Source organism: Sorex fumeus, unplaced genomic scaffold, assembly GCF_029834395.1.
Source record: "Sorex fumeus unplaced genomic scaffold, SorFum_2.1 ptg000043l, whole genome shotgun sequence".
Classification (NCBI taxonomy): Eukaryota; Metazoa; Chordata; class Mammalia; order Eulipotyphla; family Soricidae; genus Sorex; species Sorex fumeus.
The window spans coordinates 10,855,460-10,876,680 of NW_026606100.1; the positions used below are offsets into that span (position 1 = coordinate 10,855,460).

At 40.2% G+C, this 21,221-nt stretch overlaps 1 protein-coding gene across 2 annotated transcripts in view; it reads left to right on the plus strand.

Moving 5' to 3' along the window:
- The window catches only part of PRKG1 (protein kinase cGMP-dependent 1), a 1,343,145-nt gene that overhangs the window by 838,127 nt on the left and 483,797 nt on the right, over positions 1-21,221 (plus strand). For both annotated transcript variants that reach the window (XM_056120587.1, XM_056120586.1), the window contains exon 4: positions 10,711-10,816. In XM_056120587.1, the coding sequence (XP_055976562.1) occupies positions 10,711-10,816 (106 nt within the window). The remainder of the gene's footprint in view (positions 1-10,710; positions 10,817-21,221) is intronic.

Genomic DNA, 21,221 nt, shown 5'->3' on the forward strand with positions numbered 1-21,221 from the left:
TTATAACTTCTTAATCAGCTTATGTAAAAGAAAAATACTAGCTCCCAAACATTAACCTGACTTGGCTGACATTTGATTTTTTTATGACTTTTCATCTTGATCTCGATTTGCTCGAGCGGGCCCAGTAACGTCTCCATTGGAGACTTTGTTGTTACTGTGTCTGGCATATCGAATACTCTCGGTAGCTTGCCGGGCTCTCCGAGAGGGGCGGAGGAATTGAACTCGGGTCGGCCATGTTGGCTGCGTGCAAGGCAGACGCCCTACCTGCTGTGCTATCTCGTGCTATCGCTCCAGCACAGCAGGTAGGGCGTTTGCCTTACAAGCAGCCAACATGGCCGACCCGAGTTCGATTCCTCCGCCCCTCTCGGAGAGCCCGGCAAGCTACCGAGAGTATTCGATATGCCAGACACAGTAACAACAAAGTCTCCAATGGAGACGTTACTGGGCCCGCTCGAGCAAATCGACGATCAACGGGAGGGCCTTTATCTTTACCTTTACCATCTTGATCTCATCATTCCCAAAATTATCCGAGTGTCAAAGTGTCTGTTATTGTGGCATTTGTAGCAATTTAGCACACTTTTTTAAAATATAGTACAAGTATCTATTGAAACAAATGATCACAGAATGATAATTATAGTTCTATATTATGGCAAGTATACTTCTTAAAGTATGAAAAGATAGGTTATTGTCATACATTGTGGTTATAGCAGAGATGTAAAAGATAGTCGCAGTCTTATTTTTGCTCATTATGAGTCACTACGATACACAGGACTCTTGCATTAAAAATCGGCGGTTATTTGCAGATATACTTACCCTCTGTACTCTTGAGTACTATGAACACAACAGTACTTAGTTTGCTATTTAATTTTCATTCATAATTCCAGGCTTGAAAATTGGGTATCTATATCAACTTCCCTTTCCTTGACCTGTCCTCTTAATTCAAGGTCCTTGATACCTTTCAAATCCATTCAACCTCTTGAGGACAGCTTACATCTACAAGAGTTGGTTCATCTCCCTGAATAATTACAAGAATGTGCTAAGTAATATCTCTTTATAAGCCCCCTTTTAGATCTTTTTGTATTTTTGGGCCATGCCTGACTCTGCTCAGGGGCTATTACTGACTCTCTTCTCAGGTATTACACCCAGTGGTACTCAGGGGGACCATGAGTATTGGGTATCAAACCTAAGTCTCCAGCAGGCACTCCAGTTCATTGTAAACTGTCTCCCACTTAAGTTTTTCCCTTCCTGTTTCATTTTTACTACCCAGCCTCTGTCTCAGGGTGTCCTCTTCTCTGGAACCACCGAACTCTCCTCGGACCCATTCTCTAGCACACAATTAGACTCCTCTAAGCATACACTTTCTGAAATGACTCACCACTTTGAACCATTGTGCTCTCATATGATCCTGTCCTATCTGCAGTAGTGGATACAATGACCATTCATGCTTTCATTTTCATTTTACTGCTACCTTCTTTCTCATTCAGCACCTCAATCTTCCTGGACTATTTGCGCTTGACTGTGCTCCAGATTGCTCCTGTCAAGGTCGCAGGATCATCCCCAGTAACCCTGCAGTGCCAGGGATCAACTTTCCAGCCCGCGTTTCCAGTTTGCCAAGCACGTGCTCCAGCCCTCTGAGCCATCTCTCTGGCCCACCCTTGCCTCATGCATGTGGATGAGGTTCTTCTTCCTGAGGTGCTTTTCGGACTGAGTGTTGAAGGGTACCACCCATTCATATTGCTAACAGCGGCATATGTAACGCTGATGCAAGGAGGAGGAGGAAACCCCTTCTGGGCACAGTTCGTTGAAATTTTGGCATCCTGGGGAACTCTGGGGAGTGCCTAGGGATAGTTGGAGAATGCATGAAAGTGACTAAATATTATTTGGCTATTACTAATGTGCATGTGCATTTGTATACAGATAGTTAAGTATAAACCTTGACCTTAAACTTTCCTACCAGCTTCTTTTTGGGCTAGGTCTTTTCTCTAGGACAGACTCAGAGCAGGTGCACTTAATGGGGTAGGTGCTTCAGACCTCCTCTGAAGCATATGGATCTCTCTAAAAATGCGTTCATTTTTTGATTTTTAGAAATATGATGGAAATTGAACTCAGGACCCCACACATGTAAGATACACACTCTACCAATGATCTATATCTCCACCTCCTAAAAATAATGTTTGCAAAAGCAAAATCTCATTGAGTTCTATAAGGGAAGCTATATATTTGGACTACAGTGATAAAACATTTAAGAATTGTGATAAAATAACATCAAAAATAAGACCTGGGGGCTGGCTAAGCAACTACTGTAGTTTCAAAATAGTGATGAATGTAAATTAAGTTTAATATATCTTCAGCAAATGTAGGATGCTGTAAAAATAGCCATGGTTTCTACTGGTGACAAACCACTACTGTGGTTAGTTGCCGACCCTTAGAATAGAAAACATGCTAAATTTCAGTAGCAGGGTAGTGAAAATCAACATAGGCTTTCTTACCTCTCACAAAACCCAGAAGATTCCTCCTCAGGTTCCCGGCCTCTAGATGCCAGGTGCCCCGATTCAGACTGCTGGAGCAGGTATCATAGGCTGGGTTGCTCTATCTTTTGGAACTCTCTTGCCTAATTACCTCCTGTGATTTGTAACTATTTGCCACAGAGATAGTTTAAAAAATAAATAAAGATAAGGGGGAAAATCCTTTTGAAATTGCCTAATTCACAGGAACAATAGCGATGCTTACATAAATGAGGTGGCCCTCAAATCCATTTTGATTACTCGTACTCACTTTTTTCCCCCTCTTATACTACAAGACCAGGAGTTTTCCAGTATTTTCTATGAAGAGCCAACTATTTTGTGATTTACTATCTGCATGCATTTGACAAAGTTGAGTCTGTCCTGTCTCTGACTAACTTGGAGAGGTGCTTATCAATCTTGTCTCTATTAAAAGCCTCCATGAAAACAAGCACAGGATTTAAGGAGCTTCTAGGTTGGTGAACACATGGAAGAGCTTGGAGACAATCCCATCTGGAGAGAGAGGGAAGCTCTGTGCTCCACTCTCTCCCTTGCCTTGAGCGTTCTTGCCCTGGCTGTTCCTTAGGTGTATCCTTTTTAGTAAGCACTGTCCTCCTGTTCATTGATTTGCTCGAACGGGACCAGTAACGTCTCCATTGTGAGACTTATTGTTACTGTGTTTGGTATATCAAATATGTCACGGATAGCTTGCCAGGCTTTGCTGTGAGGGCGAGATACTCTCGGTAGCTTGCCAGTCTTTCCGAGAGAGGCAGAGGAACAATGAAAGAAAAGAAAAGAAAAAAAAAGAAAAGAAAAGAAAATCTCTTCCCGACACTTTCTTTGCCTTACATCCTTCAGACTTAAATGTACAACAACAGTAATCAGAGTGAAAAAAAAAAATCACAGGAACTTTTGTGTGAAATGCTTATTTCCTGCAGAGATTTATATTCTATATAAGATCAAAGGTGAATGGAGATTTTTCTCTTTTGATTGAGCTTTTAAATTATGAGAGCCGCAGACTTAAGCTTCAGCAGACTGCTGAAAAAACAAGCTGTTAATCACAACTCTAATCACATTTGGGGTATCAAGGTAAGGTGATTATTAGTCATGCTTGCCTTCCTGAAAAATGCTGACTTGACTACTCTGTGTAATGGCTAAATTTACAAGAGGTTTTATGCAATTTGCCCAAGGTCATGGGCACATTTACAATATCAGCAAGCCAGTTTCATTATCATGCAAAATACCGAAGTTCTGTGTTAGAGATGTTTCAACCGTCCATGTAAATGGGAATTAGAACGTGTTATATCTATCTATCTATCTATCTATCTATCTATCTATCTATCTATCTATATCTAACTATCTATCTATGGGCTGGAGCAATAGCACAGAGGGTAGGGCGTTTGCATTGCACGCAACTGACCCAGGTTCAATTCCTCCGACCCTTTCAGAAAGCCTGGCAAGCTACCTAGAGTATCTCACCCGAGCAGCAAAGCCTGGCAAGCTACCCATGATGTATTCAATATGCCAAAAACAGTAACAACAAGGCTCATAATTTGTTGTGAGATATAGCACAGCGGGTAGGGCATTTACCTTGTATGCGGCTGACCCGGGTGACTGAGTTCGATTTCTCAATTCCTCTGCCTCTCTCAGAGAGCCCGGCAAGCTACCAAGAGTATTGTGGACGCACGGCAAAGCCTGGCAAGCTCCCCCCCCCCCCCCACCCCGTGACATATTCAATATGCCAAACACAGTAACAACAAGTCTCACAATGTCAACTTTACTGGGTTCGCTCCAGCAAATCAATGAACAATGGGAGGACAGGACAGGACAGGAGGCAGGACAGGATAGGACTGGAAATATATATATATATATATGTGTATATATATATATATATATATATATATATATATATATAGGCTGGAGCGATAGCACAACGGTAGGGCGTTTGCCTTGCACACAGCCAAGATGGCCTACCTGAGTTCAATTCCTCCACCCCTCTCAGAGAGCCCAGCAAGCTACCGACAGTATTTCGCCCGCATAGCAGAGCCTGGCAAGCTACCCGTGACATATTCGATATGCCAAACACAGTAACAACAAAAGTCTCCAATGGAGACATTACTGGGCCCACTCGAGCAAATCGATGAACAATGGGAGGACCGTGACCGTGATATATATATATATATATATATATATATATATATATATATATATTTGTTTTTTTCATGGAAGGGTTGGGGGAAATACCAGCAGTGCTCAAGGGCTAACCTTGCCATATTCTCAGAGCTCCTTTCTTACTCATGGGAAATGTTCTGGAGGACCATTCGTGCCTGCGATCTAATCCAGACTTCCTGCATCCAAAGTTGGTCATCAGTCCAACACACTCTCTCTGGCTCTATGAGTTCATTTTTTAAAGCACATGGAATATGATATTTGAAATTCAGCTTAGGGATTTAATATTATTACATTAGAATCTACCTAGATTTAAATTTTGTTGGTAGGTGAATTTCACACAAGTAATTCATGTTAATCAACATATATATTCAATGCGTATTCAGTGAGAAATGAATTTCTTGAGTATATGATGATTGTAAGACATGAGACCAGAATTTTTCTCTAAGCATGGCACAAATTAATTTTGTGAAACATGATATAGACCCAGCTAATTAACATTATTGTGACATGTGACAAATTATAGTGCGAGGCATTCAAAAAAATACTGTTCACAGAACAATGACAGAGGTTGTTCATTTTGTCTTGGGTTTGGAGAGCCACACCCAACAGTGCTCAGGAATCACTCCTGGTAGGACTTGGGGAACCATGTGGGCTTCTGTGAACAAACCTGGGGTTAGCCTAGTACCTAACCCTGCTGTGCTGTCTCTTTGGTTCTGAGACAGACAGTCAGACAGACACACAGATACACACACACACACACGCACACACACACACACACACACACACACACACACTTAGACACTCATACTTCATTCTCTGTTGCTGTCATAATCACTAAGAATGTCCCCAACCTTTCTTGGTGCTTAATTTTTCTTCTTTGAAACTCCACACACAGAAGCATAGTCAGGACAGGTTTTCTAAGTTTTCATGCTACTTTTGCCCTGATACTTTTGGTATCACCAGTGTTTTTTCCCTTACATTTAATGCGAGTGTCTCTGAATTCAGTTCTTGCCCACTTCTAGATTAATCTTTCTTAGCAGTCACTCTTATCATACATCATTTAAGGAACTATAATAGAAATTTTTTCTCTAGTCCTGCTGGGACTATGTCTTTGGCAAGGCAATGTTTTAGACATGTGTTTTACTCATTCTACCTCTGGTCATTTCTTTAAGATACATTTAAAATGTGCATGTAAGGGTCACAGGTCACGGTCCTCCCGTTGTTCATCGATTTTCTTGAGTGGGGCCAGTAACGTCTCCATTGTGAGACTTTGTTGTTACTGTGTTTGGCATATCAATACATCACGGGTAGCTTACCAGGCTCTGCCGTGCGGGCGAGATACTCTCAGTAGCTTGCCAGCTCTCCGAGAGGGGCTGAGGAATCGAACTCGGGTCAGCCATGTTGGCCGCTTGTAAGGCAAATGCCCTACCGCTGTGCATGTAAAGGATTGGGAATATGGCTTAGTGATAAAGTGCATAATTTGTAGGTCTCAGGACCTAGTTTCAACTCCCAAGTACTACCAAAAATGTAAAATGCATGTAGTAATATGACAACAATTTTTTGTTTCCATTTTTCCAATAAAAAAATTGGCTGTCATACATATGTTGTATATATTTCATATATGTCACATTTCATATGTATATATGAAAGGATTGGGTGGTGTTAAGAATGGTAATAGATATAGAATTTTTTTTTCTTACCATTGTAGGATAACATTGGTTTGTCCTTTCTCCCTTGCCACAGGGAGCTTAGGTTTATCAGGTTACACCCATCACAGTGCTCCCTGAGTCACTCCCATTCCTCTGTTTATCTGTAAACTCTTCTCTATGCTCTCCTCCCCAGCCAGTTAACCACCTCTTCTCCCTAATCAGATTCTGTTAGCTTGTAAGATCAGATCCTTCTAAGGACAGTAAACTTGTAAGTTCTATCTTTTGCATAGTTTACCTTAAAGCAATGTCCTTTCTGTATGGACACAGGAAGACAGTTAATATTATGCTTTTGTATCTTGGGAGTTGATTGACTCCAAATAATATTTACTCCTGGGCATCTGCTTTCTTGACTCAGTTGCCCTTAGTTCCTGACACGCCAAAAGCAGGATCCCAATGAGGGACTGAATGGACCCAAGGCAAGCTGTGAGCTATGCCAGCATCAAAATGGGCCAGACCAGAGCACCACAATACTCAACTATAAGTTGAGGGCATGGTCATAGACAAATGCTGTCATGATTCAAAGGTAACAACGAGACTAGGACACTGCTGGGGCTAGGAAGATTAACTTGGCGTGAGGACTGTGATATATATATATATATATCTTCAGGAAGAACCAGACTGTAAATTTATAACTCTTACTGTGCTCATACAGAATGGCATTGCTAGAAATATTGGATGTAGATTTACTACAACTATTTAAGTAGATTACTAGCTGAGGAAAGAACACACCCTTGTTGGGATCTCACCCTAGATCTGTTGGGATCCCACCCTTGATCGGATCTCCTAGTAATCTGGAAAAATCTCTTTAGATGAGTTTTTATCCTTGAGTTGATCTCCTCTAGGAGTGATCCTACCTCTCTTTGTTGATTTGTTAATATTCAACCCACCTTTGTGTCACCACCCTACGTGATTGCTATATAAACTAAGACTGTGAAATCAGAGGGGGCACGGGCTCCAGAGGGCAGAGTCAGAAGTGAGAGGAGCTCAGGCTTGGGAGAGAGAAGCAGAAGAAAGTGAAGACTGGAATAAACTACAATTGATACTGACCAGCCTGGCCCTCGTTCCTTCCTTTGCCTGCCCATTGCCATCAACCTCCCTGGGGTGGGGGAAGTGGCCTAAGACTACCAAACGTGGGCAGCGGGAGAGATAGAGCACCGCCAGCCTTTTGAAAACATACATACCATCATTCAAAATTTTTTCGAGGGATTGAGGAGATGATGAACTAGAGTTCCTGATTTGCAAGTGTGGGGGGGGGATTGGGTTCAATCCCTAGCACTGGTTTATCTCCCACTGCACATGTGGCAAAACACCAGAAAACTTGGTTTGATATGCCCACAGTAAATCACTTCAAATTTTTTTGGGGGGGGGTGTTTTGTGTCTTTTAATGTGTTGAAGACCGTGTGTACTACCACTGGCTTACACTTGCTAACTAATATAAATTGCAGCACTAGTGTCAACATGTTAACGTTCTCTAATATGTTTCTGTTCATCAGATTAATCCTTGCTCTATATACTTGGTTTCCCAGGGCCTCCATCAGATTACTCTCCCATTTTGTGTTGCTTGCAGGTATCTCAGCCATTTCTGTCTGCCTCCCTGATTGGACATCAACAGATTGAGTCCACTCCTCACTGGGTTCCAGTTAATGTGCTTTCCACACCTACTTACCCTGTCCACCTCTGTCCTAAATCAGATGCTGTCCAGTCCCACTTCTATACTCATAAATCTTTTTCTGATTTTCAAAATTCTTGCGGGGGCATTTCCCTCAGTCTTATGGTTTATCTCAAGTAAGCAGGTACTCTGGAAAGCTGCCTGGATGCAGGAGACAAACCAGAGACTGTGGGAGAATGCTTTTGAGATATCTCTTGTCTTTGATGAATTGTCCTTTTTAAAGGATGTGTGGAACGGAGTCCTGCACACACCACCTGTCCCTGCAACTTTGTGTTTCTACTTGACTGAGCACCTTTATTCTCAAATAAAGAGCTAGCCATAGGAAAGTTGTATTCCAATTTCTTGACTTCAAACAGTTTTGCAGGGGAAGATTTAAAGAGGGGTTTACAGCACTGCACAATACTTGTCTTCTTTTTTCCCGTGTGGCCTGTGCCCCGCCTGCAAATACTCACGGCCTGATTACTCTGAACTTTTCTTTCTCACCTCCATATCTGGAAACATTGCTGCACGCACACTGGGCTAAGTCTAGGAGTTGTGAATAGAGAATTGCTTTCTTCCCTCTTTCTCTGCTTTGCTCTTTATTCTCTATCCTGGCCCCATAAATACCTGTTTTCATTCTCTAAATTTAAATTTACTTTCTTTGGTGCATAAAATAACAGATATTTTATCACAATTTGAAAATTTGAACAAAATAGAAGTGTTTTTTCCAGAATGTGTTTTACTTACGAAGATTTCTTAATGTACTTGTTATTTAAACCATAAGTTACCGTGATAAATATATTGTTTGTTACAGTGCAATATCTATCTTTCCTAAACTTTTCTTAGTCATGTGATTAATAGATCAATTGGTGAAAATCTATGGTATTCATTTTCAAAGCTTAATTGTAAAAGACTGGCGTATGTAAGAATAGAAATTAAAATTCAATAAATATTTGAATTAGCATCATGTGGTAACTGTGGGCATAGGTCAGTTAATGAAGTGAGCTTTATGTAGAAATAATTGTCTTAATTTTCCTTGGCCATTCTTTATATTAGAATTTCCCCTAAACTTTTAAATTGAATTTTTACCTGTCCTTTTTACTATTAAAATGTGATCATATGAGTCATTAACAGCATTATCGATAATTACAAGGGAGTGTTATTGTTTGTGACCCTTTTTATATCCATGTAATTTACTTCATGTGTAGTAATGAATTTACTTTCACTGAGAGATAGCACAGCGGGTAGGGCGTTTGCCTTGCACATGGCCAACCCAGGTTCAATTTCTCCGCCCCCTCAGAGAGCCCAGCAAGCTACTGAGAGTATCTCACCCTCATGGCAAAGCCTGGCAAGCTACCCATGACGTATTCGATATGCCAAAAACAGTAACAAGTCTCACATTACTGACATTACTGGGCTTGCTGGAGCAAATTGATGAACAACGGGAGGACAGTGACAGTGACCATGAATTACTGTCAATATTTTACAAAGTCATTCTCCTCTCTCAAATCATAGTAACAACCAGAGCCATAATATCGGTATAGAATGTGCTAAGCTCATTTTTGCCTGTAAGAATACTTGATAATATCAGGGATACTTGATATCATCTCACACCAGCAAGCACTACCTTTTCCATTTTCTTTTCCTCCAAAAAAGGAACCCTCACAAGAACTGAGTGTTGAAAATAGGCGAAGGGATATTTGCGATCCCCTTTCAGTATCTGTACTGCAAACTATAATGCCTGAAAGTGGAGCAGGAGGGAGATGGGTAGAGACAGAGGGGTAATGGGAAGGGATAGGGGGAGGGAAAGGAAGAGGAGAGAAGAAAAGTACCTGTCAGAGACGGGGGTGGTGGGTGGTTGGAGGGAAACCGGGGACACTGATGGTGGGAAATGTACACTGGTGAAGGGATGGGTGTTGGAACATTGCATAACTGAAACCCAATCATGAACAAACTTGTAACTGTATCTCAAAAAATGTGTGATTCAAAAAAATAATCTTTAAAAAAAAAGAAGAAAAGGATCTCATTCACCGTTGGTGGGATTGTTGCTTCACTTCTGCTGTTAGACTAAGATAAAAAAAAATAACCTAAAAGGACATATGGTTACTTTTGTACATTGCAGAGTTATTTACAATAGGAGAAAATTGGAAACAGTCCAAACGATCACCAACAGAGTCAGGTGTGATGCATAAATACACACATGCGTTCCCGCACTCACACAGATACTCGAGTTATGAGAAAAATATGAACTCTCACAGTTTATTACAACGTGGCTAGATTAGGAAGTTAACATGTTAAGTGAAGCGAATCAGAATAACAAATACTGACACCCTCATTTTTGTGTGTATGGAATGTAAAGAAACAAAATGAGGATGTAGATCTAGACAGTTTCTACTGCAAGCACCTTGAATGAGCTTAATGGAACTGGGAAGTGAGGATGTTTGGGGGAAGGTAGTGACCAGCCTGAGGGGAGACCATAGGAAATGGGTGAGATCCTTGTTCTCTCGTGGCGTCCATGGTGTTTTAGCCCTATAAGTGTAAAATATCAGTGCTCTTGTAAGTCAATAAAAGCTTTAAATGAAAACCATTTTCAGCTCTCAAAACTAAATCCCCTCTTTAGCAAGATATTGTTTGGAGTGAAAAATCTCTAATATTTCCTGTTTGCTTTCTTTCTCTTTAGCTCTAGTAAACGTGAAACTCTGGGCCATCGATCGACAATGCTTTCAGACAATAATGATGAGGACAGGACTCATCAAGCATACCGAATATATGGAATTTTTGAAAAGGTAGGATGCTTTTCTCTCCGAAAGTTTGTTTCTTACAAATCTCTTTTCTGAAATTCAGTACAGCAAAGAAAGTGTTGCCTTTATCTCAGTATTACTGACTTACAAAATTGTGGAAGTGCAAGCCTTTGAATTGGCTTCTTTGTTTCTGGTGCCAGTTCTCATGATATGTGGCTAATGCAAAACTGTTTCATTCAGTTTCTGTCAGAGAGAAGTGCAGCTACAAAATGAGAATTTTCTCAAACTAAAAAGGTTATTGAATTCATCTCGAACAATTTATTGGGTAATATATTTATGGTACCTCTTCTAAAATAACAGACACTGTAAGACTGAATCATCTCTTGATGAGGTTCCATATTAAAGGTCAAATGACTAAGATGGAAAAGTTCCAAGAAGTTTATTATCCTTTAATTCTGACTTTAATTTCCCAAGTTATGTTTATTTTACATTGCACTTCTGAAATAGAAACGGTTTTATTTTCTTGATTTTATATTTTATAGTGCTTCAAAATATCATGGGAATTGAAATAAAATCAGGTTTTTTTCACTTCTTTGAAATACATTGATATTCACTGACATTCATTTAGGTTTTCTCCCCCCATTTTGTATTTAAGTCAGGGATGAGACTAGGGTATCAAATGTACAAGGTAACTGTTCTACCGCTGAGCTACATACCCAGATATAAGTTTATTTCATTTTAAAGGAAACATTCTGAAAGGCTGAAGTGCTAGTAAAGTGGGTAGGGCATTTTTGTCTTGCATGCCACCTACCCAGATTCAATCTCCGAAACCACGCTGGGCCCCTGAGACTTCCAGGAATGGTCCCTGAGTGAAGAGCCACAAATAACCCCTGAGCATCATGGGATGTGTCTCTACCTACTACTGCCACAAAAAAACAAAAACTTTGTCACCCAAAATAATATGGGCAATTTAGAAGACTCTTTTTTACACTTTTTCTTTTAAAGCATTCTGTAACATTTTTCTCTTGAATAACCATCTATAGCTAAGAGTGAGATCCACAGAGTTGGGGAGTTAAATGTAGTGTGAAGATATTTTGTATTCGCTCCAGCCCTTTTTGTATTCTAAGATATTAAAAAAAGACCTTTATTTCATATTTCTATTTTTTAAGAAATAGTTTGAATGGTGCTGAAAAATAAAAATGCTTTGTTTTAGTAATAAGTTTCCACAGATATCTATTGTAGTTTTGATGTTTTATCATGGCTGTTTGTGCTTAACTAATTTTGTTTCTGCTTCATTAGTTAAACTTTCCATCTGCCTTCCCATTTCTACATATTTTCTTTAGGGGCCAAAGAGATAGTATAGGAATTAAGGCTCATACATCACATGGGACGACTTCAGTTTGATCCCTGGAACCACCTGGTCCTCCAGGCATTTCAGGGTGCAGAAATGGAGGCCCCCCAAGCACTAGTAGACTAGCCTGGGTAAGCCCTAGCGCTGCAGGGCCTGTGCTGGTTAGATACTCTGGCCCGTGTCCTGAATAGCATCCCAAGAGCCCAGGAGTCAACTGGGAAGGTCCCTGACCTCCTGAGCTCCACTTGGGAACCCTCCTTCCATTTTCAATTTTTTCCTTTATATTCCTATTAGCAGGACATTAAAATTAGAATTTGATAGCAAGTAATTTAAAAATATTTCTTCTCCAGAGGTTATTTGATTTTCCCCCCTTATTGTCATTGGGATTGGATGAAAATGAAAGCAAAATTGCAATGGAAATTTCTATCAGAATTTTAGTATAGTTTTTCTAGGAAATTATTTCATGTGATCTATAGGACTGTGTCTATGATTTAGATTTATTAATTTATATTATATGTGTATAAGTGTATTTTGCATGTTTATACATGTATACATGAGCATGTTTACAAAAAGAGATGAATGAACATCAGTGATAAAATCTGTGAAAGTACAAGTTAGGAATGTTTTTTTCTGATTCAACCCTAACAGAGTAGATCCCAGCTAGTAACCAATGAAATTCTTTCCTGGAGTCCTGTAGTATTTGTCTCATTTGCCTAAGTGAGATTTGACACTGTTGGTTTCGTTGATTTCCACTTTCTTCAGTTTGTTTTCACAAAGAAATGGATGAGTGCCAATATTGTCATGTGACTTGAAAAAAAATGCCTCTTAAAGGCATTATTCCAGGAAAAGGAAATGTCTCACTGTGTGGGTATGTGGTGTGAAGTACTTTGTTTTATTATTTTCAGAGCTACCTACATTTGTGTTATGTGTACTGACAATTTAAATCTTAAGTAATAAGCTAATCTACCCAACTACCTCAGCTACTCCTGTTGATTGATAAGTTTAGAGTTGAACTTGTTGAATGAAAAAGAGGTAGGCACTACTTTAATATGTCTTTTCATTTGGCCACTCTGTAAACCAAGAGGTTCACTAATTCTGAACGTAGGACAGGACTGGTTGTCCAGAGAGCTGGCAGCATGACCATCGCTGCCTGTAGCTGTACTGCTAAATGGCTGTTGTGTGGGTCTGACTCAAAGGACCGGAGTACATGCTTTTCTTACAGAAGGCTCATGGGCCCCTGAGCACAGCTGGGAGTGGACTCCACCTCCCCACTACACTCCCCCTTACGCCCATTCCAATTGACTTGCTGTAAACCTTTAACAGCCTCCAGGTTCTGTTGAATTATGGACAACTTAATTGGCTGGCTACTTCAGACCCTTACACAGCCAATCCAGCGTGCTGTTTATCAGCCTGATTTCTTCCTGCCCCAGGCTAACTAAATGATTCTGTGTGCACAGGCTTTCCCAGTGCTTTTTATATGGCACCTGGTCTGTCTTGCCATTCTCCTATTAACCATGTTACTCACAGCTCTCAATTCTTTTTAGATCCAAAAGCTGTTTCTTCCCCCGATGTTGACCTCATTCCACTGAGAGACAACCTCTCCTCTGTTTCTACCATCAGTCTCATTTTCTACTTTTATGATATTCTGCCTACTGAACTTATTTATACTTCTAGGCTATAAAATTATCAGAACAAGAGCTGTATCTTAAGCATAATGGTATTCTTTGGCACATAAGGCCCTCTCGTTGATCATTGATTTGCTCGAGTGGGCCCCGTAATGTCTCCATTGGAGACATTGTTGTTACTGTGTTTGGCATATCGAATACATCACGGGGAGCTTGCCAGGCTCTGCCTTGCTGGCGAGATACTCTTGGTAGCTTGCCGGGTTCTCCGAGAGGGGCGGAGGAATCAAACTTGGATCGGCCATGTTGGCTGTGTGCAAGGCAAACGCCCTACCACTGTGCTATTCTTTATTGCTTTGTAGATAGGTAGTTTATGACATAAGTGTAGGACAATGTGCAGTTTTCAGGGTCCAGTACAAAATGAAAGCTAGGGTTTCTTTTGCAAAAAATGTTAAACATTTCAAGGTTTTTGCCAGTGAGCACTTAAAGCTTAGGGATCTTCTAAGTCTGAACCTTGTGCTGTTTCACAAGCTGACTCTCACGAAGCAGAAAGAGTGAATGATACATATTCTTTATACTTAACAACATGTTAAGTATATGTACTGATATTCATTTTTCCAGGCTACTTTTTTTTGACGTTTTGGGTCACACCCAGCATTGCTCAGGGTTTACTCCTGGCTCTGCTGTCAGTAATTACTCCTTGTGGTGCTCAGGGTACCATGTGGGATGCCAGGGACTGAACCTGGGTCATTCGTGTGCAAGACAAACACCATATTCACTGTACCATTGCTCCAGCCCCTTTTGCAATGCTATTAAGACCTACTATCCCCAATGAAAGTAGTAGTGTAGATGGTCAAAAATGCATATAAATGCAATTAAATATTTATTACATTAATTTAGTATTCTATTTTTTATTTCGGTTTTGAATTTGAAAAATTTTGCTTGCCACTATTACATCATATAACAATAAAAATGGTAAGGCTACCTCAGTCAACTTTTTCTTTATAGTTTTGTTTAAAAACTCACCCTTCCAAAATTATGACTTAATATGTTCAAATTTGCACAGTAGTTTGGGAGGGTATGTGTTTTCCTCTAATGTGCTTGCTAAATAAAACTTACGTTGAAATTTTATGCCAGAGGTAAGCACGTCCTCCCATTGTTCATCAGTTTGCTCGAGCGGGCCCAGTAATGTCTCCATTTTGTTGTTACTGTGTTTGGCATATTGAATATGCCATGGGTAGCTTGCCAGGCTTTGCCGTGCAGGCAGGATACTCTCGGTAGCTTGCCAGGCTTTCTGAGAGGGACGGAGGAATTGAACCCCGGTCGGCCGGGTCAGCCGCATGCAAGGCAAATGCCCTACCACTGTGCTATCGCTCCAGCCAGTATCATTTATATTTCATAAAGACATTCAAAAATTAAGAAATTCTGTAAAAAATACAATTTTTAGAATGTCATAATCCCAAATCAGCCAAATTCTCCAGAGTACAGGCCTAATTGTGAATTGGGAGGTTTTCTTATTTGTTTTATTTGGGGGGCACCTGGCAATGCTGAGGGTCACTCCTGGTTCTGTGTTTAGGAATTATTGTTGGTGGTACTTGGGGACCACTTGGGGACTGGGGGTCAAACCTAGGTAGGCTATGTGCAAGTCAGGCACCCTTCCCTCTGTAGTATCTCTTCTGTGCTGCACTGGGAGGTCTCCATTGAGTGATTTGAAGGATAGTCAGTACCAGGCAGGAGAGGAATGATCCTGGGGTTGGAGCAATAGCACAGCAGGTAGGGCGTTTGCCTTCCATGCGGTCAACTCGGGTTCGATTCCCAGCATCCCATATGGTCCCCTAAGCACCTCCAGGAGGAATTCCTGAGTGCAAAGCCAGGAGTAACACCTGAGCATCACTGGGTGTGACCCAAAAGGCCAAAGAGAGGAGTGATCCTTTCTGACTCTTTTCTCCCCGTATCACTCTTCTCCATTTCTTCACACAGGCATTTAACGTGGGAGGCTGAGAAAAGGGCACACGTCAGGCATTATAAGTAAACTGCCAAAATACCAGCATTTCTCTTGACTGTGAAGGATGGTTTTTATTTTCAAGTCTGTGTTTACCCATTTTGCACGGCCAGTCATGTGGATTGGCTCCTCTCTGCTATTAAATGTCACATAAAACTGTGATTCTGGCTCTTTTATCCTATTTCATTGTTTCTCTTTTATGCTTGTATCTCACATTCCCTCATGTAAACACAGATGTTCCTATGCAAGCAGAGCAAAAGGAAAACAGCAACATGGGGCTGTACTGCAGAACTGGCCACGGTGGCTATAGGCTCAGTAGTGATTTTGTCTGTTGCCAGCATTTTCCATTTTCTTTACCTATTGAAAATTCCTGTGTTAAGATGAATTCTGAAGAAATGAAGCAAGTGACTGCTAGAGTTAATATGCGCAGTTTGGGGTTTTTTGTTTTGTTTTGTTTCATTTTTTTGTTTTTGCTGAAGAACATTCTCTGTGCTGCTGTTGGCTTTGGAACTTATGCCCAGGAGAAACACTCGAATGCTGCCATGTGATTGCTGGGAACTGTGTTCTCTAGTGGCGCCAAACTATGATAATGATAACAACAATGATGTTGATCATTTATTTATATTGATCTTGTTGATGCTCAGGAAATCTTTATACACCAGGGTGTTTACAAGTTATGCTCACCTCATCCGGTCTACCTGGAACCTTTCCATGACTTCCTGTCCCTCCGTCCAACTCTTAAAAGTCCCCTCTGCCCTGATTTCTGTGTCTTCCCCAGAGTCTGCTCTCTCTCCGTCTTCTCCATACCCTCATTATAGTTTTCATTTTCTTCTCCACTCCACACTCCCTTCCTGTGGAGAGCATTCTGAGACACCCCTTCTGTTTTGAGTCGTTTTATTACCCAGTGTGATCAATGGCATGGAAAAAAACAGAATATTTCTGAAACTTTTCTTCACTCCCCAGAGTTGAAAGACACATTCATAGCTAGTCTCCAAATTTCTTGCTGTATTTTTAATAGAGGATTTAATGTTGGGTGACTTTAAAGGTCTATGGTGACTATTTGGATCTCAGCCAAATGCCAGACAATAATAAAAGGTGGGTTTGTGGTTTATTTTTTCTCTTGTTCAATTTTGAAAGTACTAGTCTTATCATTTGACCATTTAAACAGACAAATGAGTGCACTTTAGACATCTCTGATCATCAGGGCATATTTATAATGAAGCTAAAGCTACCTATGAAGTCTGTGGCAATATGCACATATGAGGAGTCAACGATGTTGAATGGGCCTTTGCTAAGTCATGGAGAAACTATGGGCATTTTTCTTTTTGCCAATTTTCTTGTTCACAAGCTTTGCTCTATTATGGTTTTGATTATTGTGTTTTTATTCTCCCTAACCCTAGAAAGTACCAAATTTAATTTATTTCATCACCTTTATTCTCTAAAAATGTATATATACATCTAACGTACAAACAAATGATAAAAATTACTATGCATTTAATAGCTCTTTAAATATTTATATTAGAATAATCATAACTCTTAAGATAGGATCCTGTTATTGAAACTGTATGCTATTTTGTAATAGTATAGCCTTCATTATGAGAGTAAAGGTGACTAATCTAGATTACATTTTCTTGAAATTTATTTATTTGGGGGGGGCATACACTGCAGTGTGCAGTGGCAACTTCTGGTTTGGGGCCATGCTCCAGGGATGCTGAAATGCTGCGTTCAAACCCAGGCAACCTCAGTGTAAAGCAGGTACCTTATCTGTTGCTCTAGCTCTCCAATCCTGAAACATCTTTTCAGTTCTGTCATCTGATGCTTTTCTCCACATCCATCATCACTGCAGGGACCTTCATAATGATGTCTCTTTACTTCTGTGGTCTGATAGATAAGCATTAAATAATTTTTTATTTAAAGATTCTAAGACAGAGTGTATATCACTCTTTGTATGTTTTAGAAAAGAAGTGACTGGGTTCTTTTTTATTTATTTATTTTTTTTGCTTTTTGGGTCACGCCCAGCGATGCACAGGGGTTACTCCTGATTCTGCACTCAGGAATCATTCCTGGCGGTGCTCAGGGGGACCATATTGGATGCTGGGAATCAAACCCGGGTCGGCCGCATGCAAGGCAAACACCCTACCTGCTGTGCTATTGCTCCAGCCCCAAGAAGTGACTGGTTTATATAATATTTTAAACTACGATCACCTATAGAACTGAATTTATGTGAGAACTTGGGTTTCTAAATTTTCAATCTGATGTTCTCCCATACCTAGACTCACAGTCATACTCTGAACAAATGAAACCCCCTCATTATAGTAAATTTGACATGAGGATAGTTTGTTTATTTTTCTTTTATCTAGGCAGCTGACATACTAATTTGGCATTATGCGTATGATTATATTTATTTGTTTTGGGGCCACACTCAGTTGGGCTCAGGTCTATTTCTGCCCCTACTCTGGTCTTTGTAAGCACCACTTGGGAGGCTCCTCTTTCCCAGATACACAGAAAGCATCCACATATTTTTAAATGTTTCTTATGAGTAAAAGTATGAGTTTAATTTTTGGCTTCACCATCTTAGGCACATTTCATAGAACTTAAGCTCAGTCTTTACCGTCCCAGTTGGGAAAACACCCCAATATAAGGGAATATAGTTGGGAATAAAAATAATGGTAGTAAACACTTAACTGTATGCCAAGTGGTGTTTAAGACACATCAGATGTATTAAATTATAAAACATTCCACAAAAATCTATAAAGTTGGAACCAGAGAGCTAGTAAAGTGTATAAGGCTCCTGCCTTGCTAGCAGCTGACACAGGTTCAATCCCTGGCATAGCATACGGTCCCCTGAGCACCTGTAGCACAGAACCAACAGTAAGCCTTGAGCATAGCTCGGTGTGCCCACTCTCCTACCAAAAAATTTCCTCAAAGTGTAAATGTTCCCATATTATAGCCGAGAAAGCAAACTCAAGAGTTAAATACGCTCTGGAGCTAAGTTAGCTATTGAGCCAGTGGTTGGAAGTGATTGACTCTACCTTAATACCGCACCAGTGAAAGTCTAGTATCAAGTTATTAGTTCCTGCACATCGGTCCCCTCCTAAGCATATTGACATTCATTCTGCCTGGAGATTTGGGCAATTTTTTTACTTTGCCCTTGGTGATTCTGGTTTACTTTTTATGTAGACGTGTTTTTCCCCCATACCAGGACACTTCCCAAACTTCCATGTTCTTTTTCTTACACTTTCCCTCACATCCCTTGTATATGTTTCCAAAAATATGTGCTTAGTAACAGTTTAAAAGGAGTCAGTTTATAGTACTTTAACAAATAGCTCTGAATAAAAGGAAACAAGTCTTAGAACTACATTCAGTGGAGGAACCTCACTTCTTCAGAAACCTAACCACCACCCACATGTAAATAGATTTCTAATCCAGAGTTTAAATCACTAGGCACTCCGAATGAGCCCACCAGGTAGTGTTTGCCTTGCGCATGGCTGACCTAGCCGACCTGGGTTCGATTCCTCCTCCCCTCTCGGAGAGCCCGGCAAGCTACTGAGAGTATTTCATCTGAAAAGCAAAGCCTGGCAAGCTACCCGTGACGTATTCCATATGCCAAACACAGTAACAAGTCTCCCAGTAATGGAGACGTTACTGGGCCTGCTCGAGCAAATCAATGAACAATGGGAAGACAGTGCTACAGTGCTACAGTGCACTCTGAATGCGCATCCTCTGCCATCACTATTCAGGTACCTGTGTTTGTAGTATGGGGCTCCTTTCTTATCCCTCACCCAGAGCTCTTCAAGCAAGATTTGTTCTTGCTTAAGCTTATTCTGTGATAGTCTGTTAAGGAATTGGACTCTGGACATTTCCTGATACTCTTTTCTGCGCATAGTTTGAAGAAATCAAGATGCCACTTTGGGGCACAAATTACATGAGGAACAATAATACCATTGCATTAAGTTGAGATTACATTTGTCAAAAATCAGAATTATAATTTTCCTTTTCCTGGATTATTTTCCTCTGTAATTAGAAGCAAGAGATGGCAAAAGATAGTACATATAAAAGTACTTGTAGGAAATGTGTGTGCGTGTGTGTATATCGATATAGATATAGATATAGATATAGATATAGATATAGATATAGATATAGATATAGTGTTCAAGGACTAAATGACTAAGCTCTTTAGCTTTGAACTTTAATGGAACTTTTCTAGATGCCCGTGAAGTCTGCATTAGAATTATGCTTGACAAAACTGGCATAATTTTAATTTGAAGAGAAATAATGTGAAGAATAAATAAAGAGGAACTTTCTCACCCCATTAACAAGTCAGCTGGTTCACAGTCCATTTTGTGGTCCATCCCATTAAAGATGACATAAGGAGCAGTTAAATATAAAAGTTGCCATTAATTTTATCTCATCTCACATTTGCCCAAATGTCTTCTTATTGATTACACTCTCTGTATTCTTTAAAAAAAACTGATATTTACATGATTATTGATTTTTAAAATCCCTCTACATATATATGCTATCTATAGGCAGGCTCATTCACCTTCATATATGGAAATTCTTTCTAATCCTTGAAAATAACTAACAAGAAAACTGATTTATGGTATTTGGGACTCAAATCCCATTATTACAGGAAAGTAATGAATTTCCTACTGATAAATCCCATTGCCTTCCAGGGATGCCCAGGCCCAGACTAAAGGACTTAATTTGTTGTTTCATGTAGCTGACTGTCCTTGCACCTGGGTTTGGTGGATGAGGATCTGGAGTGAGAATCTCTGTTTTGCTCACCGTGTCCTTAAGAATAATTTTCCACACTTTGTGGTTGAAAGTGATGAAATAGTTTAATTTCTTCATTTTGTTTTGGAGCTTTGGATTCTGTAAACCATTCTTTTAGTGAGGCTTATTTCATTTTTCTACCATTAACAACAAGCCCTACTAACAACAAAGATACAGACCTATCTTTGAAACACTAACAACAAAGATACAGTCCTATCTTTGAAAAATGTTTTGTATACAAAGAATTAGGGTATCCAGGATAAGTTACCTTAGGAAAGACTTCTGGGCTAGAAAGATAGTCTACTGGATAAGGCACTTGCCTTGCACATTGTTGATCCCTATTTGATCCTTGGCATCTTATATGGTCCCCTGAGCACTGATGGATATAGCCCCACAATCTGCCCCTAAACAAAAAGTTTGTTATGTCATGTAAACACTCAGAACATTCAAGGTCAGCGGCATCTAAGGTAAGCTTCTTGGGCCAGAGTTGATAGTACAGGGGGTAGTTAACTTGACTTGCATATGGGCAACCTGGGTTCAGTCCCAGACACCCTGTATGGTTCTCTGAGCTCAATCAGATGTGGTGATGGAGTGCAGAGATTCAAGTAATCCCTGAGCTGTGTGTGGCAGCCAAAGCAAAACAACAACAAAAAATAAAGGCAGGTTTCCTACAGGGTCCTGGGAACTTAAATCTCTCCA